At 41.9% G+C, this 21,592-nt stretch overlaps 1 protein-coding gene across 3 annotated transcripts in view; it reads left to right on the forward strand.

The window, feature by feature from the left end:
- The window catches only part of LOC115782449 (deoxyribonuclease-1-like), a 28,808-nt gene that overhangs the window by 1,477 nt on the left and 5,739 nt on the right, over positions 1-21,592 (forward strand). For 2 of the 3 annotated variants that reach the window (XM_030732618.1, XM_030732617.1), the window contains exons 2-8: positions 7,974-8,134; positions 8,419-8,507; positions 9,523-9,534; positions 15,934-16,020; positions 20,313-20,410; positions 20,542-20,654; positions 21,413-21,570. In XM_030732618.1, the coding sequence (XP_030588478.1) occupies positions 7,982-8,134; positions 8,419-8,507; positions 9,523-9,534; positions 15,934-16,020; positions 20,313-20,410; positions 20,542-20,654; positions 21,413-21,570 (710 nt within the window). In that variant the 5' untranslated portion in view covers positions 7,974-7,981. The remainder of the gene's footprint in view (positions 1-7,973; positions 8,135-8,418; positions 8,508-9,522; positions 9,535-15,933; positions 16,021-20,312; positions 20,411-20,541; positions 20,655-21,412; positions 21,571-21,592) is intronic. The other variant, XM_030732620.1, reaches the window with a different exon arrangement.

A 21,592-nucleotide genomic window follows, 5' to 3' on the forward strand; every position in this document is an offset into this window, starting at 1 on the left:
CGGATGTTTTCCTGCCAAATGCGTTTACACACTCAGGGAATCCGTGCTGGTGTTTCTGTGTGTGACAGTAACCGAAGAGAAAAGGCGCACACACAGCAGCAAAACTAGAAAACAGGAACAATGAAACTGAATATTTTGGATGTCTAAAATGTTTGTGTTTCACAGCTAAGGAGGTATGCACACTTTCACACAACCAGTGTTCAACCACTTCTTTACTGTAGGTGAAGTAAAGAAGTGGCTGAGTGTTTGGAGTAACGTTGTGACACTCCAGCAGAGTTCAGAAGCTTTATTTATAGCACATATTTAGTATTTTCCAGAAGTATCTGTTTATCCGTGGATCCAAAAACAGATGGATTGCACTGAGAGGCGCGTCCTTTCTGCATCTTTGCTGTTGTAATGTTTCATGTCCTCGTGTTTTCCATCTTTTTTCCTCCTTTCTGTCACTTTATGATTAACTGATTAATCTCTTTTGGCTCCTTTTTTGGTTTTATTGTGTCTCGTTCTGCATGAAAGAGGCTTTAAAATCATGTGATTTGTGGTGTTCAGCCAGCGTTGAGGATTAACTTATAATTGGTAACTTTGACCTCACCGGCTGACACATTCAGCGCTGAGGCACCAGCTAACTTTAAACCTGCGGCGGCGCAGACTAAATGAAATGTTTGTAAAGCAGTGGTGGAGTGAGGTTGATGTGTCCTTTAAGGGGATTTAAAGCATCTTGAACTGGAGCTGCTGAAGAATAGGAAACTTTCCTTATTAGTTTTTTTAAACCAAACTGTGTTTTAGGCTCATGATGAATTAATACCTGTATATATAAATATGTGAATAAACTGTGAAGGAAGACAAATTTCTATTGATCTCTGAGCTGCCAGCACCTGTGACACCCTGTGAATGATCAGGTCACAGGTCCCATTGTTACTCATGCCAACATTTTGTAACCTTAACTGAGTATTTACTGGAATCTTACCCAACCCACCATCTTTCCTACTTAATCAGGTAGTTTTCATGGCTGAATGTAACAAGTGAGTGAAAAACTGAGCAGTGAGATGTTTATCAGGGTCTGCTGACCTTCAGCTTCCTAACAGATCATGAAGGTCTCACAAACAGACTGCTACCTCTTGGCAGCCCATAAAGCTGCAGCTGGTGCGTATCGGGGAGGGGCAGGTGGGGGCCATAGGAGCTGGATGATGACGTTGATCTCCTAACCTGATTAGATTCTTGATGTTTCAGATGTCTTGGGAACATTTTGTCCTTGAATATAAAGTTAGCTAAACTGCAAGGCTGTTCTTGTCCCCATCACCAGTCAGATATCATAGTTAAATTTGCAGATGATATAACGGTGGTGGGTCTCATCTCTAATGGCAGTGAGACAGAGTACAGGGAAGAGGTTCAGAGGCTGGCAGCCTGGTGTTCAGCAAACAATCTTGTGCTGAACACCAGCAAAACCAAGGAAATGGTGATGGACTGGAGGAAGAAGACTGTGGGCCATGCCCCACTGCAGATAGATGGTGTCTGTGTGGAGAGAGTCCCCTATTTCACGTTTCTTGGGGTGCATGTGGCTGACAACCTAACTTGGTCTACCAACACATCAGCAGTGGTTGCCAAGGCTCAGCAGAGGCTACATTTCTTAAGACTATTAAAAAAATGCCACCTGGAGGTAAACCTGCTGCAGACTTACTATCGCTCCACAATAGAAAGTGTGCTGGGGTACTGCATCACAGTGTGGTATACTGGCTGTACTGCAAGGGACAGAAAGGCCCTGCAGAGCGTTGTTAAAACGGCTGAGAAAATAATCGGCTGTCCCCTGCCCTCTTTAGATGACTTGGCAAACTCCCGAGGGTTAAACAGGGCTAGGAAGATCCTGGGCGATCCATCCCACCCCAGTCAAGCTCTCTTCAACCTCCTGCCCTCTGGCAGAAGATACCGAAGAGCTGGTTCAGAGACACTTTCTTTCCCTGGGCTATTACACTTCTAAATAATGCTCTAAATATTAGAAGGTGTAAATAAGTGCAAGCGTGGAGCGGGGGGGAAACAGAGTTGTGTAATTTAAAGGGTGGGTTGTGGGGCAGGGTATTCATATGTATGTACCTATTTATTTGATCTGTTATTTATTTATTTTTAGTTTTTTTTTTTTAAGACACTAGATTGCTTACATAATTTCATTGTCACATCGCTGCACAATGACCATAAAGGATATTCTATTCTATTCTAATATTCTATTCTATTCATGAAGAACCATAAACCAAACTACACACTGCATGAACTCAGCAGCACATTTAGTCAGCAGATGGTTCCCAGAAGTTAGATCATGTTCTGCATATTTTCCTCCTCACATCAGACCAGAAGCATCATAACAGAGACGCTCTCTATGAGACAAATGCATGTATGTCCTGTAATCAATGAAAGGAAAGTAAATGGAGATGATGTCTAAAAGAAGAGCTCAAGTGCCTGCAGACATTTCAAATACCTGCAACCAACAGGCAAATGCTGCCTTTTAACTTTCAGAAAAACTGTTTTAATTTATCGGCATTCTTAAAGAAAATGAGTTCATAAATAAGTCTTTGCATTGAAACACGGTGCTCTTTATGTGTTTATGCTCAGACGCAGCTTTAGTGACTCAAAGTCCACCTTGTGAAGGCTGGTTGGGGTGGTGGCTGTAATGTGATGCAGCTTGTTTTTACCACAACACAGAATTTTAACACCTTATACGCTCCAATTCAAGAACACCACCATCCACAGGCTCAAAGATCGCAGTATGTTGTGTTGGAAACGGGCATCATGCTGATCAGTGAGTGTTCACCTCTCTGAGCCCCAGATGAAGTTGTGTGTTGTCAGGTAAGTGTGTAGCGCTCAGGCTGCTGCGCTGAGGGAGTGTCTCTTCAAAAGAAGTCGCTCGACCGGTCGCACCGCGTACGGGCCGGGGAGGAGCCGACAGACTGAGGCGTCTCTGACAGTCACAGCTGAATCACTGCTAACTGAGCTCAGCGAGTAACCACTTCACTTTAATTCCTGCAAGTTCCTTATTTTATTATTAGCTGCAGGCAGCTGCGTGGCTCTGTGTTTGCAGCATTACTCAGTAACTTTTACATGTATTGAAACTTTATATTTCTCTTAAACAGTTTCTTAATTAAATTATTCAGACACACGTGCATATACTCTACACTCATATCAAAGATAGAAGTGAGATGATTCGGTCTCTCATCATTGTGGAGGAATTTTGGCCCACTCTTCTTTGGTTCAGCTCACTGAGGTTTGCAGCCTTCGTTTCTGCACGGCTCTCTGAAACACTGAGCTGGGACCTTCAGTCGGGTTCGGGTCTGGACTCTGACTCATTCTTTTCTTTTTCAGCCGTTCTGTCGGAGATTTGACCCAATTTCAGCCAAGGATGAGCTGCCAGACTAACCCTAACCCTGACCTCATATTTCACTCCAGAATACTTTGGTATACAGAGGCATTCATGGCTGACTCTATGAGACACTATGAGCTGTTTGTCTCTGCACTTTGGTCTCATCTGTCCTGGGCTTTGTTCAGATGCAGCTTTGCAAATCTAATCTTTTTAGATCAGGTTTGCTTTCTCCAGCATCCAAACAGGCCAAACTTACTTCATCTTTTTCTGGCTGTACTGCCATGAACATTAATGCTAACTGAGGCCTTTAGAGTCTGAGATGGAGCTCTTGGGTTTGACCTCGGGGTGAATTTGCTGGGACGTCCACTCCTGGGAAGATTGTGCCGTTGTGTTAACACACAGCTGGAGGCTCCAGGCCTGCAAACTTGCCAGACTTCTGCTTTTTAGTTGCGCCTGACTGCTCCATCACAGACTAACACACAGTCACAGACACCCAGTTATTATCTCATTCACACCAATGGCCAATTTAGAGTCACTATCTAACTTGATACATTAACTGGTGACCTAATTGATTAGGTCAGAATAGAGAAGGCTCTGTAGCGGGGGGGGTGTGTTTAGACAGACCCGTCGCTATGGGCGGGCCCTAGGGGGCCGTGCCCGCCCACTGATACGCTTGGGCCCGCCCTGGCCCGCCCACCCAAGCCAGATCACTAATCAAGCTAATAATAGTGGTGCCCCCTTGTTGGATTTCATAAGCCCCCCTTAAGACTGAGATCTGGCGACGGGACTGTGTTTAGAGGATACTGAGTGAGGGGATGGCTCTGGGGTTAAAAACTGTTCCCGAGTCTGTTTCTTCTTGGCTCGATGGCCCTGTTCAAACAGCGATGAGTCTCTGAGAAAGTTGGTGAGGGAAGTGGGACGTTTTTCTTTGGCAGTGATGACACGATTGTTTCCTGAAGAGCAGCTGCTGAATCATGCAGAGCACCCGGTTCTCTCCACCAGCAGTTCCTCAGCATGTTTTTGTCCCAGTATTTGTCATGCTCTTACTTAAAGAGAGGGAAGCAAGCAGAACTGGAAGTGTTACAGCAAACAAACTGTTGATCTGCTCACAGGGCCGCATGCCTCAACACGCTGTCACGCCTCCCACATTCACACTGTCGTCTCTTCTCTCTTTGACACCCAGAAGCTGTGAAAGGACAAAATGAAGCTCCTATTTAAACTGAAACGGCACACTTCCTGCTCTTATTTTCAGTTGTTGAACCTTGGCCTCCTCCCCTGCAGACTGTTAAACATTTCCCTTTTTCTGCTGCACTCGTGGAGTTTTTGTCCCAGCAGGCTCGTTCTTTGCCTCGGACTCCAGAGAAAATAAGGACTCACCTCTGTCATAAAGTAGTTTCCCTCCCGCTCCTCTTGTTCAGGGGAAAGTTACTGACTCACCGTGCTGGTTCACAATGTGGTTCATATTTCATGGGAAACAGCATTTGCCTGCAGGGGCTGCAGCAGGTCCTCGTTCATCGTGGTAAAAATGTTCACGTTTATTGTTGCGGCTGTTTTGGGAGCATCAGAAGCACCTCTCTGTGTAATGTGGTGACACTGTTGTTGTGTTCACAGCTTGGCTCACTGCCCTCAAGTGGCCCAGTCTGTACAGTCAGCTGTCATAATCACATTTTAATACCAAACGAGATGCTCAGACATTTGAAAAAAGAGTGTTTACCCCACCACGTACTTTTCCTGAATTTAAAAAAATCTGAATATTTTATCAGATATTTTAAAAATAAGAAGGAAGTAAAGCTTTAAAATAAACTGCATAAAGTTACAAAGTACAGCTCAAATAAAACTGTACTGCAGTAGCTGCTAGTGTTGTAGTACTTGAGACCAGTCTCGAGACCGCTTTTTGATGGTCTCGGTCTTGTCATGGACTCGGACCTTGCGGACTCGGGATTTTATTTCAAGACCAGTCAAGACCACAGCTCTGGAAATATCACTAAATTGCCAGATTACTGTCCAATTTATTTGTTAACATCTTTGCTTTTATTGGATGCAAAACATACTGATTCAAGTCCAACAAAGATTGCGCTCCTCTGCCTCTCAAAGGAGCACCTCGCAGACTCCGCCCCGCTAGGTCGCTGCTGTTATTGCCGCTTACACCTGTATCATTTCACCGCAGTTTGCAATCTACCACAGAGCACGGACAGTTTCATTCACTATGTGCACGTTTGGTCGTGTGTGCGCTTGATTTCGTGGGCTACAGAAATTAAAATGACAACCGGTATAAACGCAAGAAGGAAGAGGGAAAATTTCAGGCTTCCTATTCAACAAAAAAAATCCCAGCATGAAAGGTAAATACCAACCTTCATGTATGCTGATACACAAAAAAATTTAATGCAAATTTTAGGGTTGCAATGATCCTTGGAGTAACTCAGTTCGATTATTAAAATTCCTCGACACAAATTTATCGACACAAAGTGCGTACTTGTCGTCTTACTCTTAATCTGTCTGTGTTTCCCTCTGTGCTGCACACACATGCTGCAGTAGTTTGGTTTGCACCCTAAAGTGTGTTCGCAGCACAAGAAAGGTGAGCCTCTTCTCCCACACTCACATGTAAAGGAGCTGTCCACGAAGCGCGTTCTTAAACGTTTCGCCGGTTAATTTAAACCAGCACCAGGACTGGCACGAGCACCGGCACCTCAGCGGTGGAAAAGTAGCAACAGTGAGCTCAGGTGGAGCGAAAGGAGCTCTTGTTCCTGTAACCACCTTAAAACCTTTACTGGGAAACAGCTGGAGGTCCTTCATCAACCACCTGATCAGCAACATGAAGAACAGAGAACTTTGTAGCTGCTCCATCCACCCTGTTTGTTTCACACAGAAACATCTGCAGTACGACAGTTAAAATATGCTGATGAACTGTTAAAATGAAAAATTATTTCTTATCCAATTACTTGATTAATTGGTGGAGTAATCAATTGAATACTTGATTACTAAAATAATTGATAGGTGCAGTCCTACTTGTATTCAGAAAGCCATAGTCAAACATTAGTTTTCAGCACCAGTGGAGCCTTCAAGAATAAAAACTACAGTTCCCAGCAAGATGGCACTTCTGTTGTTGCATTAAAAACGTGATAGTTTATGCTCACAACATGGTGGCTGATCTTCAAATGTAGGAAATGCTTTTAGCAGCTGATTGTTTTTGTTGTGTATGTTTTTTATGTGATTTCTGCAAACACATTAGTGGAAGGAAACGGCACCCTGGGACACATTAAATGCATGATATATAAATGTAACTTTTCTGGATTATATGCAAAAATTATCACTCTACTGATCTAATAAGGCCTGATTTAGAGTTCTGCATTGGTCCTTCGTACATAACTGAAAATCCTCTCTGAACCTAACCCGACATGCACCTCGAGCAATATAACTATACAGCCACACAGACTGTGATTACTGCCTAGGCTCCAGTGGTGGTTTCCAGTAACATCGTAGGCCCCGTCACTCAGTTAACAAGCGGGAGTGGCATTTAGTGCTTAGCATTAGCTTACTGATTAGCATTAGCGCTGGGCTGAAAAATATTTCTTGCTGGAACCCTGCAGTTACCATGGCTACCAATGACAGCAGATATATCAGTATTGGCGATACTGGCCCTGTGGCATCGAATCGATACCGAATCTTGAAGTATCGTACATCACTACATTGAGCAGCACATACACGAGGAGTGATTGACAGTGATTGACCCTCATCCTGGCTCTGATTGGTTGTTTTTGACTAGGAGCGGTTCAGGGAGGAGGTGGAGGAGCTTGATATATTTTTTTTTTTTTTTCCCACAGATCATCTGTCTCATACTGTCCTGACATGGTGACAGTTTTAAAAAATATGTAAAAACACATATTTATAAAGTTACATACTGCAGCTTTAATCTGTATAAGAGAGAAACTTGTGGCTTTAGTTTTTACTGTCGATGATTGTTTTGCCATTTTTACACATTTAGCTATGTGGTTTGCACATTTTTACAGAGCTTGTTGTTGGTTTTAAAAACAACATAACTTTATGTATTGTTTATGAAAGGCAGAGAACAGTTAAGACTATTGTGATGAACTATGAATAACCTCACTTTGTTTTTGAGACTTGTTCACATTCATCCTTCTCAAGTCATTTGATTATTTTGGGGATGATCCATGACAGGTCAGACCTAAACTGTTCTGCTTTTTATTTTGGGTTCTTTAAGCTGTTTGCTTGTATAATCTTTGCTTCAGTGTAATACTTTTACCTTTCAAAAAGAGAAATATTTTCTGTATCTGCTCCCAAGGCTGCGTTTAGGGGCAAAGAGATCTCCCGCTGTCTTTGTAATATTTCCTCTTAATGTTAGAATTAAGCTCATCTGTGATCTCCATAAGGCTCAGAGACCGGGGGTTGAGACCTTTGATGAGCCCGGTACACCCCCAAACTAGCAGTGTGGACTGAATGATGTTTGCCACTGTGCTGCAGGAGGCTTGGTTCTCATTAGAAATTTCCAAACTCCAGGCTCTGTGAGGTCTCTCCACATGTTGGTGTGTGGTAGTTTTTTTTCCTCTGTGTGCTTTTCGGACACCGTGTGCTTCACATCAGTGATATAGTCGATGTTTTGTTTTCTTCACAGATCCTGCCATGAGGTGGCGCTCTTCTTGTCTTCGCCTCATCCTTTTTCTCTCTGCATTTGTTGGGAAATCAGCAACTGAATTCAGGGTCTGTGCCTACAATGTGCAGAACTTTAACTTGGAGAAAGCATCAAATGACAGACTGATGCACCATCTCAAACTGGTAACACACACACACACACACACACACACTTTGTATTTATTTTTTATAATATAGTTTGTTTTTTGCTGCTGTTGTGAATGAATTGCCGTGCTCGCTGTGGGCTCACGGTGAGCACATTCTGTTCCATTTTCAAATGAGAATTGAAATGAAAACGACCCCCACCACAGCATCTGTGTTATCATTTTTAGGGCATAAAAGTTATGTCCTAAAAGCATTAATCTTAACGCTCTTTTCCTGACTCGACCAGTCTTTTTATTTTTTTTTTTCTGTCCCTGTGTGTTCAGGTCCTGATCCGTTGTGATATCAGCCTCTTGCAGCATGTGGTGGATCCAGATGGTCAAGCCATCCAAAAGCTGCTGTCTGTACTCAACAGGTAAAGTGAAGTCGTGCTGATTTCTACATTCACGGGAAACTCTGGACACACCTGAAACTATGAATATGTAAAACCCAGCAGTTGAGTTTAGTTCAACCCTTAAAGAGGACTTACTCTGCTCATTCCAAGCTCCAAATATTTATTCTTGGACTTTACCAGGAAGTCCCATTGAGACCTCTTACAGTGTGCACTCTGCAAAGACCGAGGCTGTCGGCAGCTCACCTGGACCACTCACCAGGAACTTTGCCCTCTCTCCAAAAATGAAAATCAACTGTTAAAAATGGTCCAGGGCTGCATGAGAAGATTACCTTTTTTTTAAATGGGCCAAATTCAAATTATGTAAGTGATGTAAGGTATTTGATCTGCTCCCAGTACTTTCTGATTACATGTTATTGACAGAAAAAAGGAAAAGCAGAATTGGTCCTTTTTAAGTGGACGTGCAGCAGAATCATGGAGCAAACATCTTCAGGGTGAAGTGAGAGTGAAGGAAGGTCTGACCCGGTGTTTGGGTCCGCCCTTTCCAACGAAGCGTTTGGGTGTGTGAGCTCCATGAAATCGTAGCATGATGACATCAACACTTGTCACATGTCATTTTTTTAACATGGCTGTTTTGGTGGTGTGTGTGTGTGTGTGTGTGTGTGTGTGTGTGTGTGTGTGTGTGTGTGTGTGTGTGTGTGTGTGTGTGTGTGTGTGTGTGTGTGTGTGTGTAAATGGTGGTGTGTGGACTCGGTATCACTGACGTCACTGACAAGGCTGCAGCTCAGTACCCGTCAGTGCTCTGTTGGCACACCAGGCCCATAAATCACTATGTTGTAACAATGATAACAATGCAAAAATGTTCATTTCTTATTTATAGTTAAAGACTGGGATTGTTACCATCATGGACATGCTAGTGAGATTCAGGACCACAAACTGCACTGTATTAATAAACTCCACCAGTATGCTAACACTGCTCGACCACCGTGCATGTGTGTAATAACATGATGATCACTGCGTGTCTGTCTGCCTTCAACAGGGGAGCTGGCAGGTACAGTGGATTTTATGAGCATGTGTGATATCATCTAATCATGTAATTTACACCCTCTACTAACCCGAGCGCCTGAAACGGTAACACTTTACTTTGGAAAGTCACTGCTGGAGAAAATCAGCAAATCCAAACGTGAGTTTGTGCCTGTGGAGTCTCTAAAATTTGAAAAAAGCACAAAATGAATTAGAACTTCTGGCCTGGCTCATCACAGGTTTAACCGCACAGCTTCCCACAGCTCCAAAAGTTTTTCATTTACACAACGTGGTCTGACAAATCTGCAGCAACAATACCTGAAGGACGTCAGTCAGCTTTGCTGTGGTGGACACACCAGTAAACATACCAAAATAAGGTGTTACCCTTCAGTGTGATGTGGCTGGTTATGTACAAAAGTGTTAAATTTGCTAAGATGTCTCATATTTTTGAAGGTGTGATGGACATGCTGGATGCACAAGCTTGGTAGACCAAGTGTGGAACCACTCTGGAGTCTTCTTGTGTTTTTACCGGTGTTAAGATTTCAACCCAACAAATCTTTTTGTAATATTTAACCAAAATCCCAGAATTAGTTTTGTATGAGTTTCACATTGAATGCCTTGTGGCGTCAGAGCTCAACAGTGACCGCCCACTTTTTTAAGGGTTACCGTTCCAGAAATGACTCCCTTTCTCCATTAAAGGAGACCTATCATGCCAAATCCACTTGTTTAAATACATTTTGTTGTGTACTTTGAGTGTGTAGGAGTGCAGGAAGTTTAAATGTATTCTCTCCCGGTGCTGCGTAGCAGGGTTATAATAGTTTTGGGTTTTACATTATCATTTAGTTTTTACTTTTTGTTCTCTAATTCAGTTAGTTTGAATTAGTTTTCAGAGCGGTTTTGCTTGTTTTTTTTATTAGTTTTTATTTTTGGTTTAATGCTTAGTTTTAGTTTCGTTAGTTTCAGTATTAGTTTTAGTATTTTCATACTTTGTCAGGTGCAAGATTCAATGCGCAAAAGTGACTATTGTGTAATAAAAACTCAACAAAAGATACCATAAAGAAATATATTCAACAACCAACAGTTCACAAGACAGAAGCACTACATGCTAAATGTGTAATAATTAGGACACACATGAACATCAACAGGGAGAAACAAAGAAAACATGAACTCCCAAACTCAATAAATTCTACAATAAACTCCCAATAAACTCCAGCATCAGTGCAGTAGATTAACAACAGCTACATGTGGTGTTTGACAAAAACAAACTCTTTGAAGGAGTCAAAGCTCAAATCCAGCTCCATCCTGATGTTCTCACCAGCTGAAGCTGCTTCTGTTTTGGAGCTAGCTTGTTAGATGCTGCTAATTAGACTTGCAGGGTCTTTGCAGCCTCTGTACACAACCTACAGAAGTGTCCGACCTCATGTCCACATTTATGCTTGTGTAGCTGTGTGTGTTAATTACCTTGTGGTCAGGTGCTGCGGTGCCAGCTGGGACTTTTTTTGGTCCTCGCTCTTTGTGCTCATTTTTTTGGCTGCAAACATATTTGTCCCTGTTTTTCCACTTCCTTCATTTCCTCACGTCCATCCCGACAGCAGTCTCCCTCCAGGAATCTGCTGACAGTTGTGAGTCCTTATACTGATGCTTTGATTATTATTCCTGATTCTTATTCTCTCACTGATAAAGTAGACGGAAACGCACAAGAACTGAACAGGTTCATCACAGCGTTGCGGCAGCGTGGACCCGCTCTGAACCCGGTCGGTTCAGAGCGACTCTGCCGCTTTCTCGTGCACACGCACGCACACAGCTGCCCGACGGCGCTCCCAGCTTAAACTCGGAGAGCGGAAAAATGATCAATCCACAATAATTTCAGTTAGTTTTAGTTCATTTTTTAAACTCACAATACAGTTTTAGTTAGTTATCATTTTTTCCTTTTAATTGTAGTTTTTATTTATTTCAGTTAACGACAATGTTTTTTCAATTTCAGTTTTCGTTATTTCGTTCATTTTCGTTAACTATAATAACCCTGCTGCGTAGATATCTTTATATTCTTTTTGGGTCATAATTTTCAGTCTGTTCAGTTTTCTATCCTCTTACGTCACAGTATTTGTTGTGGAACTGCTAAACAAGGACATGGACTTCCGGACTTTCGTGAATCCGCCATTTTTTTTCTCGCAGTGATTTTGTAGTCCAAGTTCAGTTAGCCGAAGTAGACAAGTCAAACTGTTCGGTTGTTGGTGTATTAACCGACACCAACGGCAGCGCAAAACCCTCCGATCGCATTTAAGAAACACACAGTCATGTGCCGGAGAAATCAGGGCATTAGCATCAGAGCCCTGACTCAGTCCTTCGGCTCCTCACCGAGTCGTCACCCAGAAGCTTTACAAGCCCCAGATCCTCCTGATCTCCAGTACTGCTATTCTCATGTCACAGAGCCTAACGTGCACACTGAGGGACAGGAAAACACTGAGGATGCACAGAAGAGGCACACAAGCCACTGATGTTTTAAAATCTTTACAGTGAGCAGAGCAGTCAGCGGAGCTTCACCTCAGAGCGCACAAAAGCCTCCATCTGCACACGCACACAGAGCTCTGCAACATCACAAATCACCTTCATACCTTTGCAGCTGCTTTTAATGGCAGCATATCATGCAAAAATCCACTTTTTTAGCTCTTAAATACATTTTGTTGTGTACTTTGAGTGTGTAGGAGTGCAGATAAATTTAAATTTATTCTTTCCCGGTGCTGTGTAGATATCTTTATATTCTTTTTGGGTCATATTTTTCAGGCTGTTCAGTCTTCTCTAATCACTTGTTTTCTTTCCTCTTACGTCACAGTATTTTGCTGTATTGCTGTTAAACAAGGACATGGATTTCCGGCTTACCGATTTCGTGAACCCGCCATTTTTTTCCTCGCAGTGATTTTGTAGTCCAAGTTCAGTTATGCCGAAGTTGCAAGTAGACAAGTCCAAATGTTCGGTTGTTGGGTGTACAACTCCTTACATCGCCCCCCCGGCATCAGAGCCTCTTCGACGTGCTTGTTTCTCTGCCTGTAGATAATCATATCGCTGCTATCAGACTACAAAAATGGCCGAACGGGGTGGAGTGGAACGCTCTGTGACCTGGAGGGGGGCGGGGCGTGAAATGTCTTTCACATTTAAAGAGACCGCACCAAAACGAGCTGCTCTAAGACGCACCTCAAAAGAGGAGTAAAAGAGGGGTCTGTGGAGCTCCAGTAATGAGGAATTCAGACCAAAGCATTGCAGTTCTACTTTATATAGACCACAAGTGTATGATTTACATATGAAAAGGAAGGATTTAAAAACACGATATGTCTCTCTTAACGCAAAATCCTCAGAGTTTAAAGCCTTGAACCAATTCCGCCAACAACGAGGTGAAGTATGACCATACAACAACAACTTGATCTGTATTAGAAATAAAATGATGAAGAAAAAGGTAACAGCACAAGACTGAATCCATAATCACCTTTAACAGAGAAGGGACTGTGATGCATTACAAATCTCGGCTCCCACAGCAAACGAGTTCCAGCTTTGAGCCTCTTTGTTATTATAGCAGCGTCCACCAATCAGAAATGTCACTGTTTGAATTTAGGATTGTGAATAAATGAGTTATTTTCCACGATGTATCAAACAAAACTCGTGTTTTCGTTAAAACGAGCTCGAAATCAGAGCTGTAGTTTCTACGGCAGTAGATGGGTACCATCACTGCCGGGTCTGCTTTGGATGGTTGCAGCGTAATGGCTCATAACCAAAATTCTTATGGTGAATATGAATGGGTTTTTCATTTCTAGATTCACTGTTGAGCTCTGTTGAAATCTTTTTTTTTTTTTTTTCCCACAAACAACCTGTGACCACCAGTTAGAACGATGATTGGACAGTTTTAATCTTGTGCTTTGGGCTCTGTGTTTTAGTATATTCTATTTAATGAGAAGATTCTACATTAAAGTGCCACATTTCGGTTTTAATTTTAGTAGCTTCACAACAGATTCATGGAAAGCTTTGCCCCCCCAAGTGTCAAAAGCTTCAAAAGTAATTTAATAACGCTGCAACGTATGTAACGCTAGTGTCACGATGACCTCAGGATTGAAATGTAGTTTAAAAAAAGATTACGCAAGTAAAGAAGCTCAAAACACGGCAGAAATCGGAGGCAAGTCAGCTTCAGTTGTTTTTCCAGCAGTCAGATTCCTGATTTCACGAGACAGTTCCTGGGATGTAAAAAAAAAAAAAAAACAAGCTTGTGGACGGATCAGCTCATAAGTGACTTAAAAAAGTCAGTCATCAAGTCAAGAATCAGGCAGACGTCTTCACTGTGACGACCAGGTGAAGATTTAATGACTGAAATCTGACTGAAATTTAATGATCTGACAAAACGATCCAGATGATGAAAATGGAAGAAGGGTGGGAATGTTTTTCCCAACACCAGTTCCAAAATATTTTGGGATCTTGCATAAAATGTCAAAAACAGAGAGTGCACTGATTTGCAAATCTCATAATAATCATATTCACAATAAAACAGAGAAAGTAATGTTAGGGTGAGGAAATATAAGAAATACATTTGAGGTCATTTTAAAATCGATGGGAGTGAAACATCTTTAATGTAAGAGCAGTGCCTGAATGCACTGAAACACAGAGCCTGAAGAACAGTAGCCAAATGCCTGCAGTACTCTGTGCAGCCAAATGCCTGCAGTACTCTGTGCAGCCAAATGCCTGCAGTACTCTGTGCAGCCAAATGCCTGCAGTACTCTGTGTAGCCAAATGCCTGCAGTACTCTGTGCAGCCAAATGCCTGCAGTACTCTGTGCAGCCAAATGCCTGCAGTACTCTGTGCAGCCAAATGCCTGCATGCACAGTTTGACTCGTATTACCGTGGAGTGAAGCCTTGCTGTGCCCATCACTCAGCTCCTTTCTTTCTGATTTGATTTTTTTGGGCCTCCTGACTGGTGATAAGCAGCTTATTTATTGGTGGTTGGTGTCCAGCCTGCTAAAAAACTGGGGCTTCTTGTATATCTACTCGTTTATGCTAATGGTCTCATGGCATTTGCATTACAGTCTTCCTTTTTAAAAATTCACACTGACTGGTGTCCCTGGGCTGTTCTGAGGAAAACGCCAGTTGATGTTGGGTGACAAACATGGTGGGGGTGTGATGTGGGTCATATCTTAAGAAGGCTTATTTGGGAGCTAACTGAGGGTTGCCACAATGTTAGAAAATGTCTTAATTGTTTACTGAAATTAACAAATAAAATGGATTTTAAAGTAAAGTCCTGGATTGTAAATCCTACTCATCTGTACTTGAATAACAGGGTAACTCAAAGTGAATTATCAGCAGGAGTGTAAACGTAGAGCTAGCTGTCTTTCCTGGTCACCGTCCTAAATCAAGTTCTAGCAAATCCCGTCAGGATAATCTGCTTTAGGAGCAGAGACTCAGGCCCTTCAAATGGAAAGCCGGTCCATTTTTTTCCTGACAAATGTTAGCTAGTTTTCCACTAAACCTACCCCAAACTTTGACTCCTTGATGAGAAACTCTGCATATGAAAATACAAATACTTCTTTTATTGTTTTATGTCAGCTTGTTTGATCGAGATAAAAAAAAGTTTGTTTTTTTTTTTTTGGTTAGTGGAATAAAAGTTACAGTACGTCCTCTCAAACTAAAACGCACATGTAGGCAATACATATGTATGAATGAAAATACTCAGAAGTACCTGAGTACAGTGTGTATCTGCCTTAGCTTTAGTGGTATTAGCATGATATTTAGCATTTCAGGCACTAAAGACTGATTCCAAAGGGGTTCAACACATTATAATATAGATCCATACAGATTTCTTTTTTCCATAAATGCACTCAGTGTGTGATAAACCCGAGGATGCGATATCACTTACTGGTATCGGTTTGATTTCTCTTGTTGAAGAGTCAAATACTTGGGGCCCAGCTGAGTGGACGTGTGTAACTCCATGAAAAATGGGTCAGTTTCAAATGCATTATTTTTGTTTTCATGCTTAAAGAAAAACAAAATGATCTTGATTAAGGTTCTCACAATTTTATTCATGAAAGGGACAAATTTGATGACAAGGGTTTAAATAAACAGCTGTAATCACAGGTTGATAGCAGCCAATACTAAAGCAATAACTTGGAATCATTATTTAACACCTGAGTAATTCAGTCCTTTTATGAAATCAAGTTTATTTTGAAAGTATCACTCAAGCGACCTTCAGAAAGCGTGACATAATAAAGGACCTTTCTGTGAATGAGAGCTGGCTGTCTAACCTGACTTAAGTGAGCGCCGTCCTCTATGATGCTCACCTGGTGATTTCACAAACCCCATAAATCCTCGTGCTGCTGTGCTCACACTGAATGTTTGGTGGGCTTGTGTGCCGTCTGCTGCTTTACTGACATTTTGTCTCCGTCTCTGTGTTGAGGTATGAAGAGTACAACTACCAGGCAGTGTCCAGCGATGGTTTGGGGAACTCTCCCAGCGACCTGCAGAAGTATGTTTTCATTTACAGGTAAGACATGGCTGTGGTCCGCCTCCACCTGCACTCACCTGGATCCCATCAAAAAAAACCATGAAATGTGTCAGAAGTGACAAAAAGGTTTGGGACACAAAATGAAGTAAAACAGCTTCTGCAGCTAACAGACTTTCAACTAAACTAACTAAAATTAACATTTTGAAACTGAAAGCATGGCGGCGTGGTGGTTAGCACTGCTGCCTCACAGTTAGAATACCATCTGGAAGGCTTGGGTTTGATTCCACCTCGGCCTGGGCCTCTCTCTGTGGAGTCTGCATGTTCTCCCCATATCTGTGTAGGTTTCCTCCCACAGTCCAAAGACAGGCACTTACTGGGGTTAGGTATAAATTGCCCATAGGTGTGAAGGTGAGGTTTGTCTGTGTCTGTGTGTTGGCCCTGCGACAGACTGGTGACCTGTACAGGGTGTGCCCTGCCTCTCGCCCTGTGGCAGCTGGGATAGGCTCCAGCCCCCCCATCCCCGCAACCCTGAACAGGATAAGCGGAAGAGGATGGATGGCAACTGAAATTATCTTACAATAAAAACAGAAACTCTATTTCTGCTCCTTCTGTAGTGTGAGCAAGATCAATACCAGGACCACTGTAACCGCTGAGGCGGTGCTAACGGAAACCAAACGGTATGTTGGAGCAGGCTGTAAAGGAGCAGTTCTCAGACTCTTAATGTGCTCCAGTCATGTCATGCACATAGTGCCTTGCAGTTGATATTAATAGAATAAGAAGTGTGCGAATGTATTCAATCACTTTTGCAAACCTCAGTTCAGTTAGGTGCACATTACAACATCGCTTTGAAAAGCAACCTAATTAGTTGGATGAGCTACTGCAGGGTCCAAGAATGGTTCAGAATGAATAGTCACAGATATTAATAATGCTTCAGTTTTTTTGGGTGGATCATTTTTGGAATTTTGTCTGGATTTTGGCTTTGTTTTTATTGAATGAAGGAGGACTGAGTGGAATTGGTTGTATTGTTGTTCATCTGAGGCTGTATTTACTGAATTTTGAGACATAGAAAGGACTAGCTCATTTATTTCTTTTTACCATGATTGTATGATGTTGCTCATATCAATTAATATGTTTAATTGGGAAACACACCGTCTATGAAAATGATTTAAATAAGTTTAGTTTTCCCCCACCTAACCTCACCTGGTTCTTCCACTCTTGTACGCTTTACTTCCTCTTGTCCTCTTTCACACATTCAACGAGGAGATAAATAATCTGATGTAAATTGTAGTACTGCCACAGCTGCAGTTGAGGAAACACACTTGGAGGCTGGAATTCTCTTCGCCCGATGTGCAATATATTTACAAGTGCTGTTTACAAGGAGGGTCAGGATGGTGATATGACCAAAAAAAAAAAAAAGATACAAAAACTATAGAAAAACCAACTTAAAACTGTTCAAAAAAATTCAAAAATTAACTAAACCTAGTGATGCTCCCTCTGACACCGAGGCTTCGAAACACGCTTCGAACTCCATAGGTCAAGTCTTGTGAAGCAGTGGGGCGGAGCTTGCTTCAGTTGACATCGAACCGCTTCACTGCTTCATTCAGACTGAATCAGCTGACTGGTTTGATTTACCAGGCGGAGCTTTGAAACGATACTCAGAGTATTTGAGACACTGTTTCATGCCTTGCACCAAACCTGCTGTCTGTCAGTGACGGCTCGTTTGTGTGAATTTCAAACTTTCAATAATAGAGCCATCTCATTTTTCCCAAGTGTGGGAATATTTTGATTTGGTGCCACCGAATAAGGTAAAATAATTTCAGCATGTCCATCCATCTATTTCTTTCCAATTATATTGGAAACTTGTGCAGGTAGGACGAGCACGGAAGGAGAAAAATGTTGATACTTAAACCACATTAATAACCCAAAAATATAATGAGGTTACAGCCAATTAATCTCTCCGATCTCTGTCGCCAGGCAAAGGAATCCGGCGTTGACATCGAAGCATTCCGGGTATTAATAAACTACTTTATGATCAACAAAACATGATGACACTAAGTCAGATTTAATTTAAAACATAAAATTATGCATCCACCTTTAAATTGGTGACCAAATGTGCGATTAGCGGCCAGCGACGTTCAACGTGTCAAAAAGGAAACAGGTGAGCTCGAACTACGTCACTGGCCGAAGATGCAGCGATCACAACACACCTGTTCAGCGTTTATTCAAATATAATACTCATACTCGCCACATCATTACTTCATGGTCACACCAGCTTCTTCTGTTCCGTGTGAAAGGATGTTCTCAAAGGCTGGGCAGCTGTCCCTAAAAAGAGAAACCAGTGAAGCCCATCTACTGTGGAAAAGTTATTCCTGAATAATAATAATAATAATAATAATAATAATAATAATAATAATAATAATAATAATAATAATAATAATAATAATAATAATAATAATAAAAAAAACCCGAGGTGCATAAGCACACATTTCCTGCACACCAAGCACAATAACAAAGGAAATAACTGTACACCAAAAAAAGAGGGGGAAACGGATCAATCTCACCTACTGACTCATTATTATTGAACATCGTCCCTGTCCAGTATGTAATTTAGAATCAATGACAAACCAAACCATTTTCCAAATGTATTTATTAGATTATTTTCACATATGGGCTACAAAGAGCAAATACATAAAACACAGTTGGATTGCAGGTCATTTGAGGAATTGTTCCAAGAAGTGTTATTATACACATGAAAGTTGCGTCAGGCCTGCAGGGCTTCATTTGGCTGTACAACAACCACTGTGGCCAGCAGATGTCACCCAAGAGTACTGAATGAACCTTCGAGTAGCGAACCAATTTTTGACACAATGGTTCAAAAAGGTTCAGAGCTTCAGAAAGCCTCGTTTTGCCATCACTAACTAAACCAAAGAAACCCAAAGGCTAAGCCCATGGCTACTGGGCTCTAGCCACAACACTAGGCCTCCTATACCTCCCTCTCAGGAGCACTAACTCTGGCTTATAAAGCCTAAGCCCCTCCCCAGAATAAACCACACAAAAATTCAATTAAGTGCCCCAATTAAGGATTTTCTACCTATGTGCAAACACAACTTTCCAATTACCTCCTTTAAGCTCTGACACAAGATCATCAAAACATTCGTTGGTTTCCTGTGTACCAAAGACTATTTCACAAGAAAAGAAAAGAAAATTCCCCCTCTGCCTTCTTACTGACATAGTGAGCTCCCAGTCTCCCCTTACTATAAAAAGATTTGGGACCTTCCACATCCTGTTTGGCAGTCTGGGTCTCCAAGATGGTGGCAGCATGGAACAGAGCATTGAACAAACATTTGGTAATACTGACATGACTTGACTTGGTGCTAATAAATGGTTTTGAATATGTGGGCCCATTGTATTTTATTTTTCTATGACATGGAAATAATGAGAATGTTAATGCTAAGAAATAAATACCAAAAATCTACATACTATTGAATCGAACTGAAATTAAAGTAAATCAGTGAAGGACTGGACCAATGTAGTGTTGGCCTCACATTTACCACTGAACAACCTCTATTTTGCCAGCAAGATGTTATACTAATAGAAGTCATTACAGTCTGTTGTTGGCCATTAACACATTTAGCCTATAGGGCACAGGTTACCCCGTGACATAAATCAAAGTATTTGTGACATAAGTTACCGCAGCAGGCTTGGAGGAATCCACATTTGATAACAGTAACATCCTTCTTAGTTGTCTGAAAGCATCATGGGGAAAAACAGGAGCTACCTCTGCATTATAACCACATGTGTGAGTACACCAAGGGTCACTACATCAAAAACGTGGGACATTTAAACCTCTTTCTGTTCTAATCTCCAGTAGGCAAGATGGCAGACTGTAATGTTAAAAACAATTTCAGAAAATAATATTACTATAGTTAATATGAAGGGTGGTGATTTGAAATTCAGGGGTGCCTGAGCCCCCAAAATTATAGGTGTAAACTGTCATGTTTATCACAGAAATCATTTTAAATGGGAGTCTGTGGGGATGGACTCACTTTAGGAGTTGGCCTCAAATGGTCATTTTAGGAACTGCAGGTTTTGTCTTTCTTTGCCATAATATGGGAACATGAGCTGGGATTTGGTGCTCTGGTGCCGGCGTAAGCTGTAAACTACAAGAGAAACTGCATCTAGACCAGCTCAGCTCCACTGCTACACACGCTTTGCCTCACAGCGAGTGTTAAAGAAGACTGATTGTGATTCAATTAGTGCAACACTTAAAATTGCTCAGAGAAATGCACTGAATGATTTCTGCTTCTGAAGCGCTCGTCCTCTCCGAACAGGACGGACACGGTGAACATGACGGGTCAGCATCAGTACAAGAGCAAGGAGTCCTTCATCAGAGAGCCCTTTGTGGTTCGCTTCCAAAGCCAGAATACCAGTGAGTGCATCAAAAACATTTTAAATATTTTTCTCAGCTGTTTTAAACTGTGTGCGCTGACTCTTACTCTCCCTTCATTCTTCTTTCACTCCTCTCTGTTCCTGTTGTCCGTCCTTCTTCCCACCTGGCAGCAATCGGGGACTTTATCTTGGTCCCTCTCCACAGTGAGCCCAGTCGAGCCGTCCTGGAGATCAACAAGCTTTACGACGTCTTTGTGGAAGTCAGCAAGAAGTGGAACAACATGGTGCGGAAACGGATCGAGTAATATGTTTATCAGCACCGGTGTAACTGCAGTCCACATTATCTGCTGAAGATCTGTAAAAAGTGACAGCAGTTCATTTTGACTTGCACTATATTGTGATTATTGATGATAATAATAATAATTACTCAGATTTATATAGCACCTATGAAGGAGGCTAAAGTTGCTTCAATCACAATCAAATCCCAAACAGTTTTGTAACCAGAATGTAAAAGATGGCGCCCACTGGACTCACTATTTTGGACCTTAATTTGAGCATGTTGCCGTCCGACATGCTGGATTTATTTATTTTTTTTCTCCTTTCAATCAGTACAGACCATATTCAGGCCAGAAGGTGCATATATCAGGTAGTGTTAGCAAGCTGCAACTTTGTAACATAAAAATAAATGATGTAGATTCCTGAAAACGGGGGCAGTGACCTGAATCGGAGGAAGTTGCCGCTTGGACGTAACCTCTGATTGGCAACACGATGGCACTCAGACTGAGAGGGTCGATTAAAGTGCTCGACTGAACCAGTAAGAAAAAGACAAACTAATGATGTCAGACAAAACAAGCAAGTCATAAGTGAGAGAAAAGTGGCTGCAGTCCAAAGGCATGATGCTACAGCAGTGTGCACCTTAATTTCTTCATAGTTTGCATAAGTGTAGAAACAATTTTATTGAAACATGCAAAAACATAAATGGAAAACAGACCTTATTCTCAGCAGATCTGATTTTAATGTGTGAATCATTTGTTGTGTGTAGAATGTGATGTTCCTGGGAGATTTCCACGCCAGCTGTGCTTATGTGACACAACAGGACAGGAAAAAAATCCGACTGTACACAAACTCAGATTTCAACTGGCTGATCCAAGACCGGGAGGACACCACCGTCACTGACCTGACCAGCTGTGCATACGACAGGTGTGTGCTGAGAAAACTCTCT

Source organism: Archocentrus centrarchus, chromosome 7 (assembly GCF_007364275.1).
Source record: "Archocentrus centrarchus isolate MPI-CPG fArcCen1 chromosome 7, fArcCen1, whole genome shotgun sequence".
In the NCBI taxonomy this organism is placed as follows: Eukaryota; Metazoa; Chordata; class Actinopteri; order Cichliformes; family Cichlidae; genus Archocentrus; species Archocentrus centrarchus.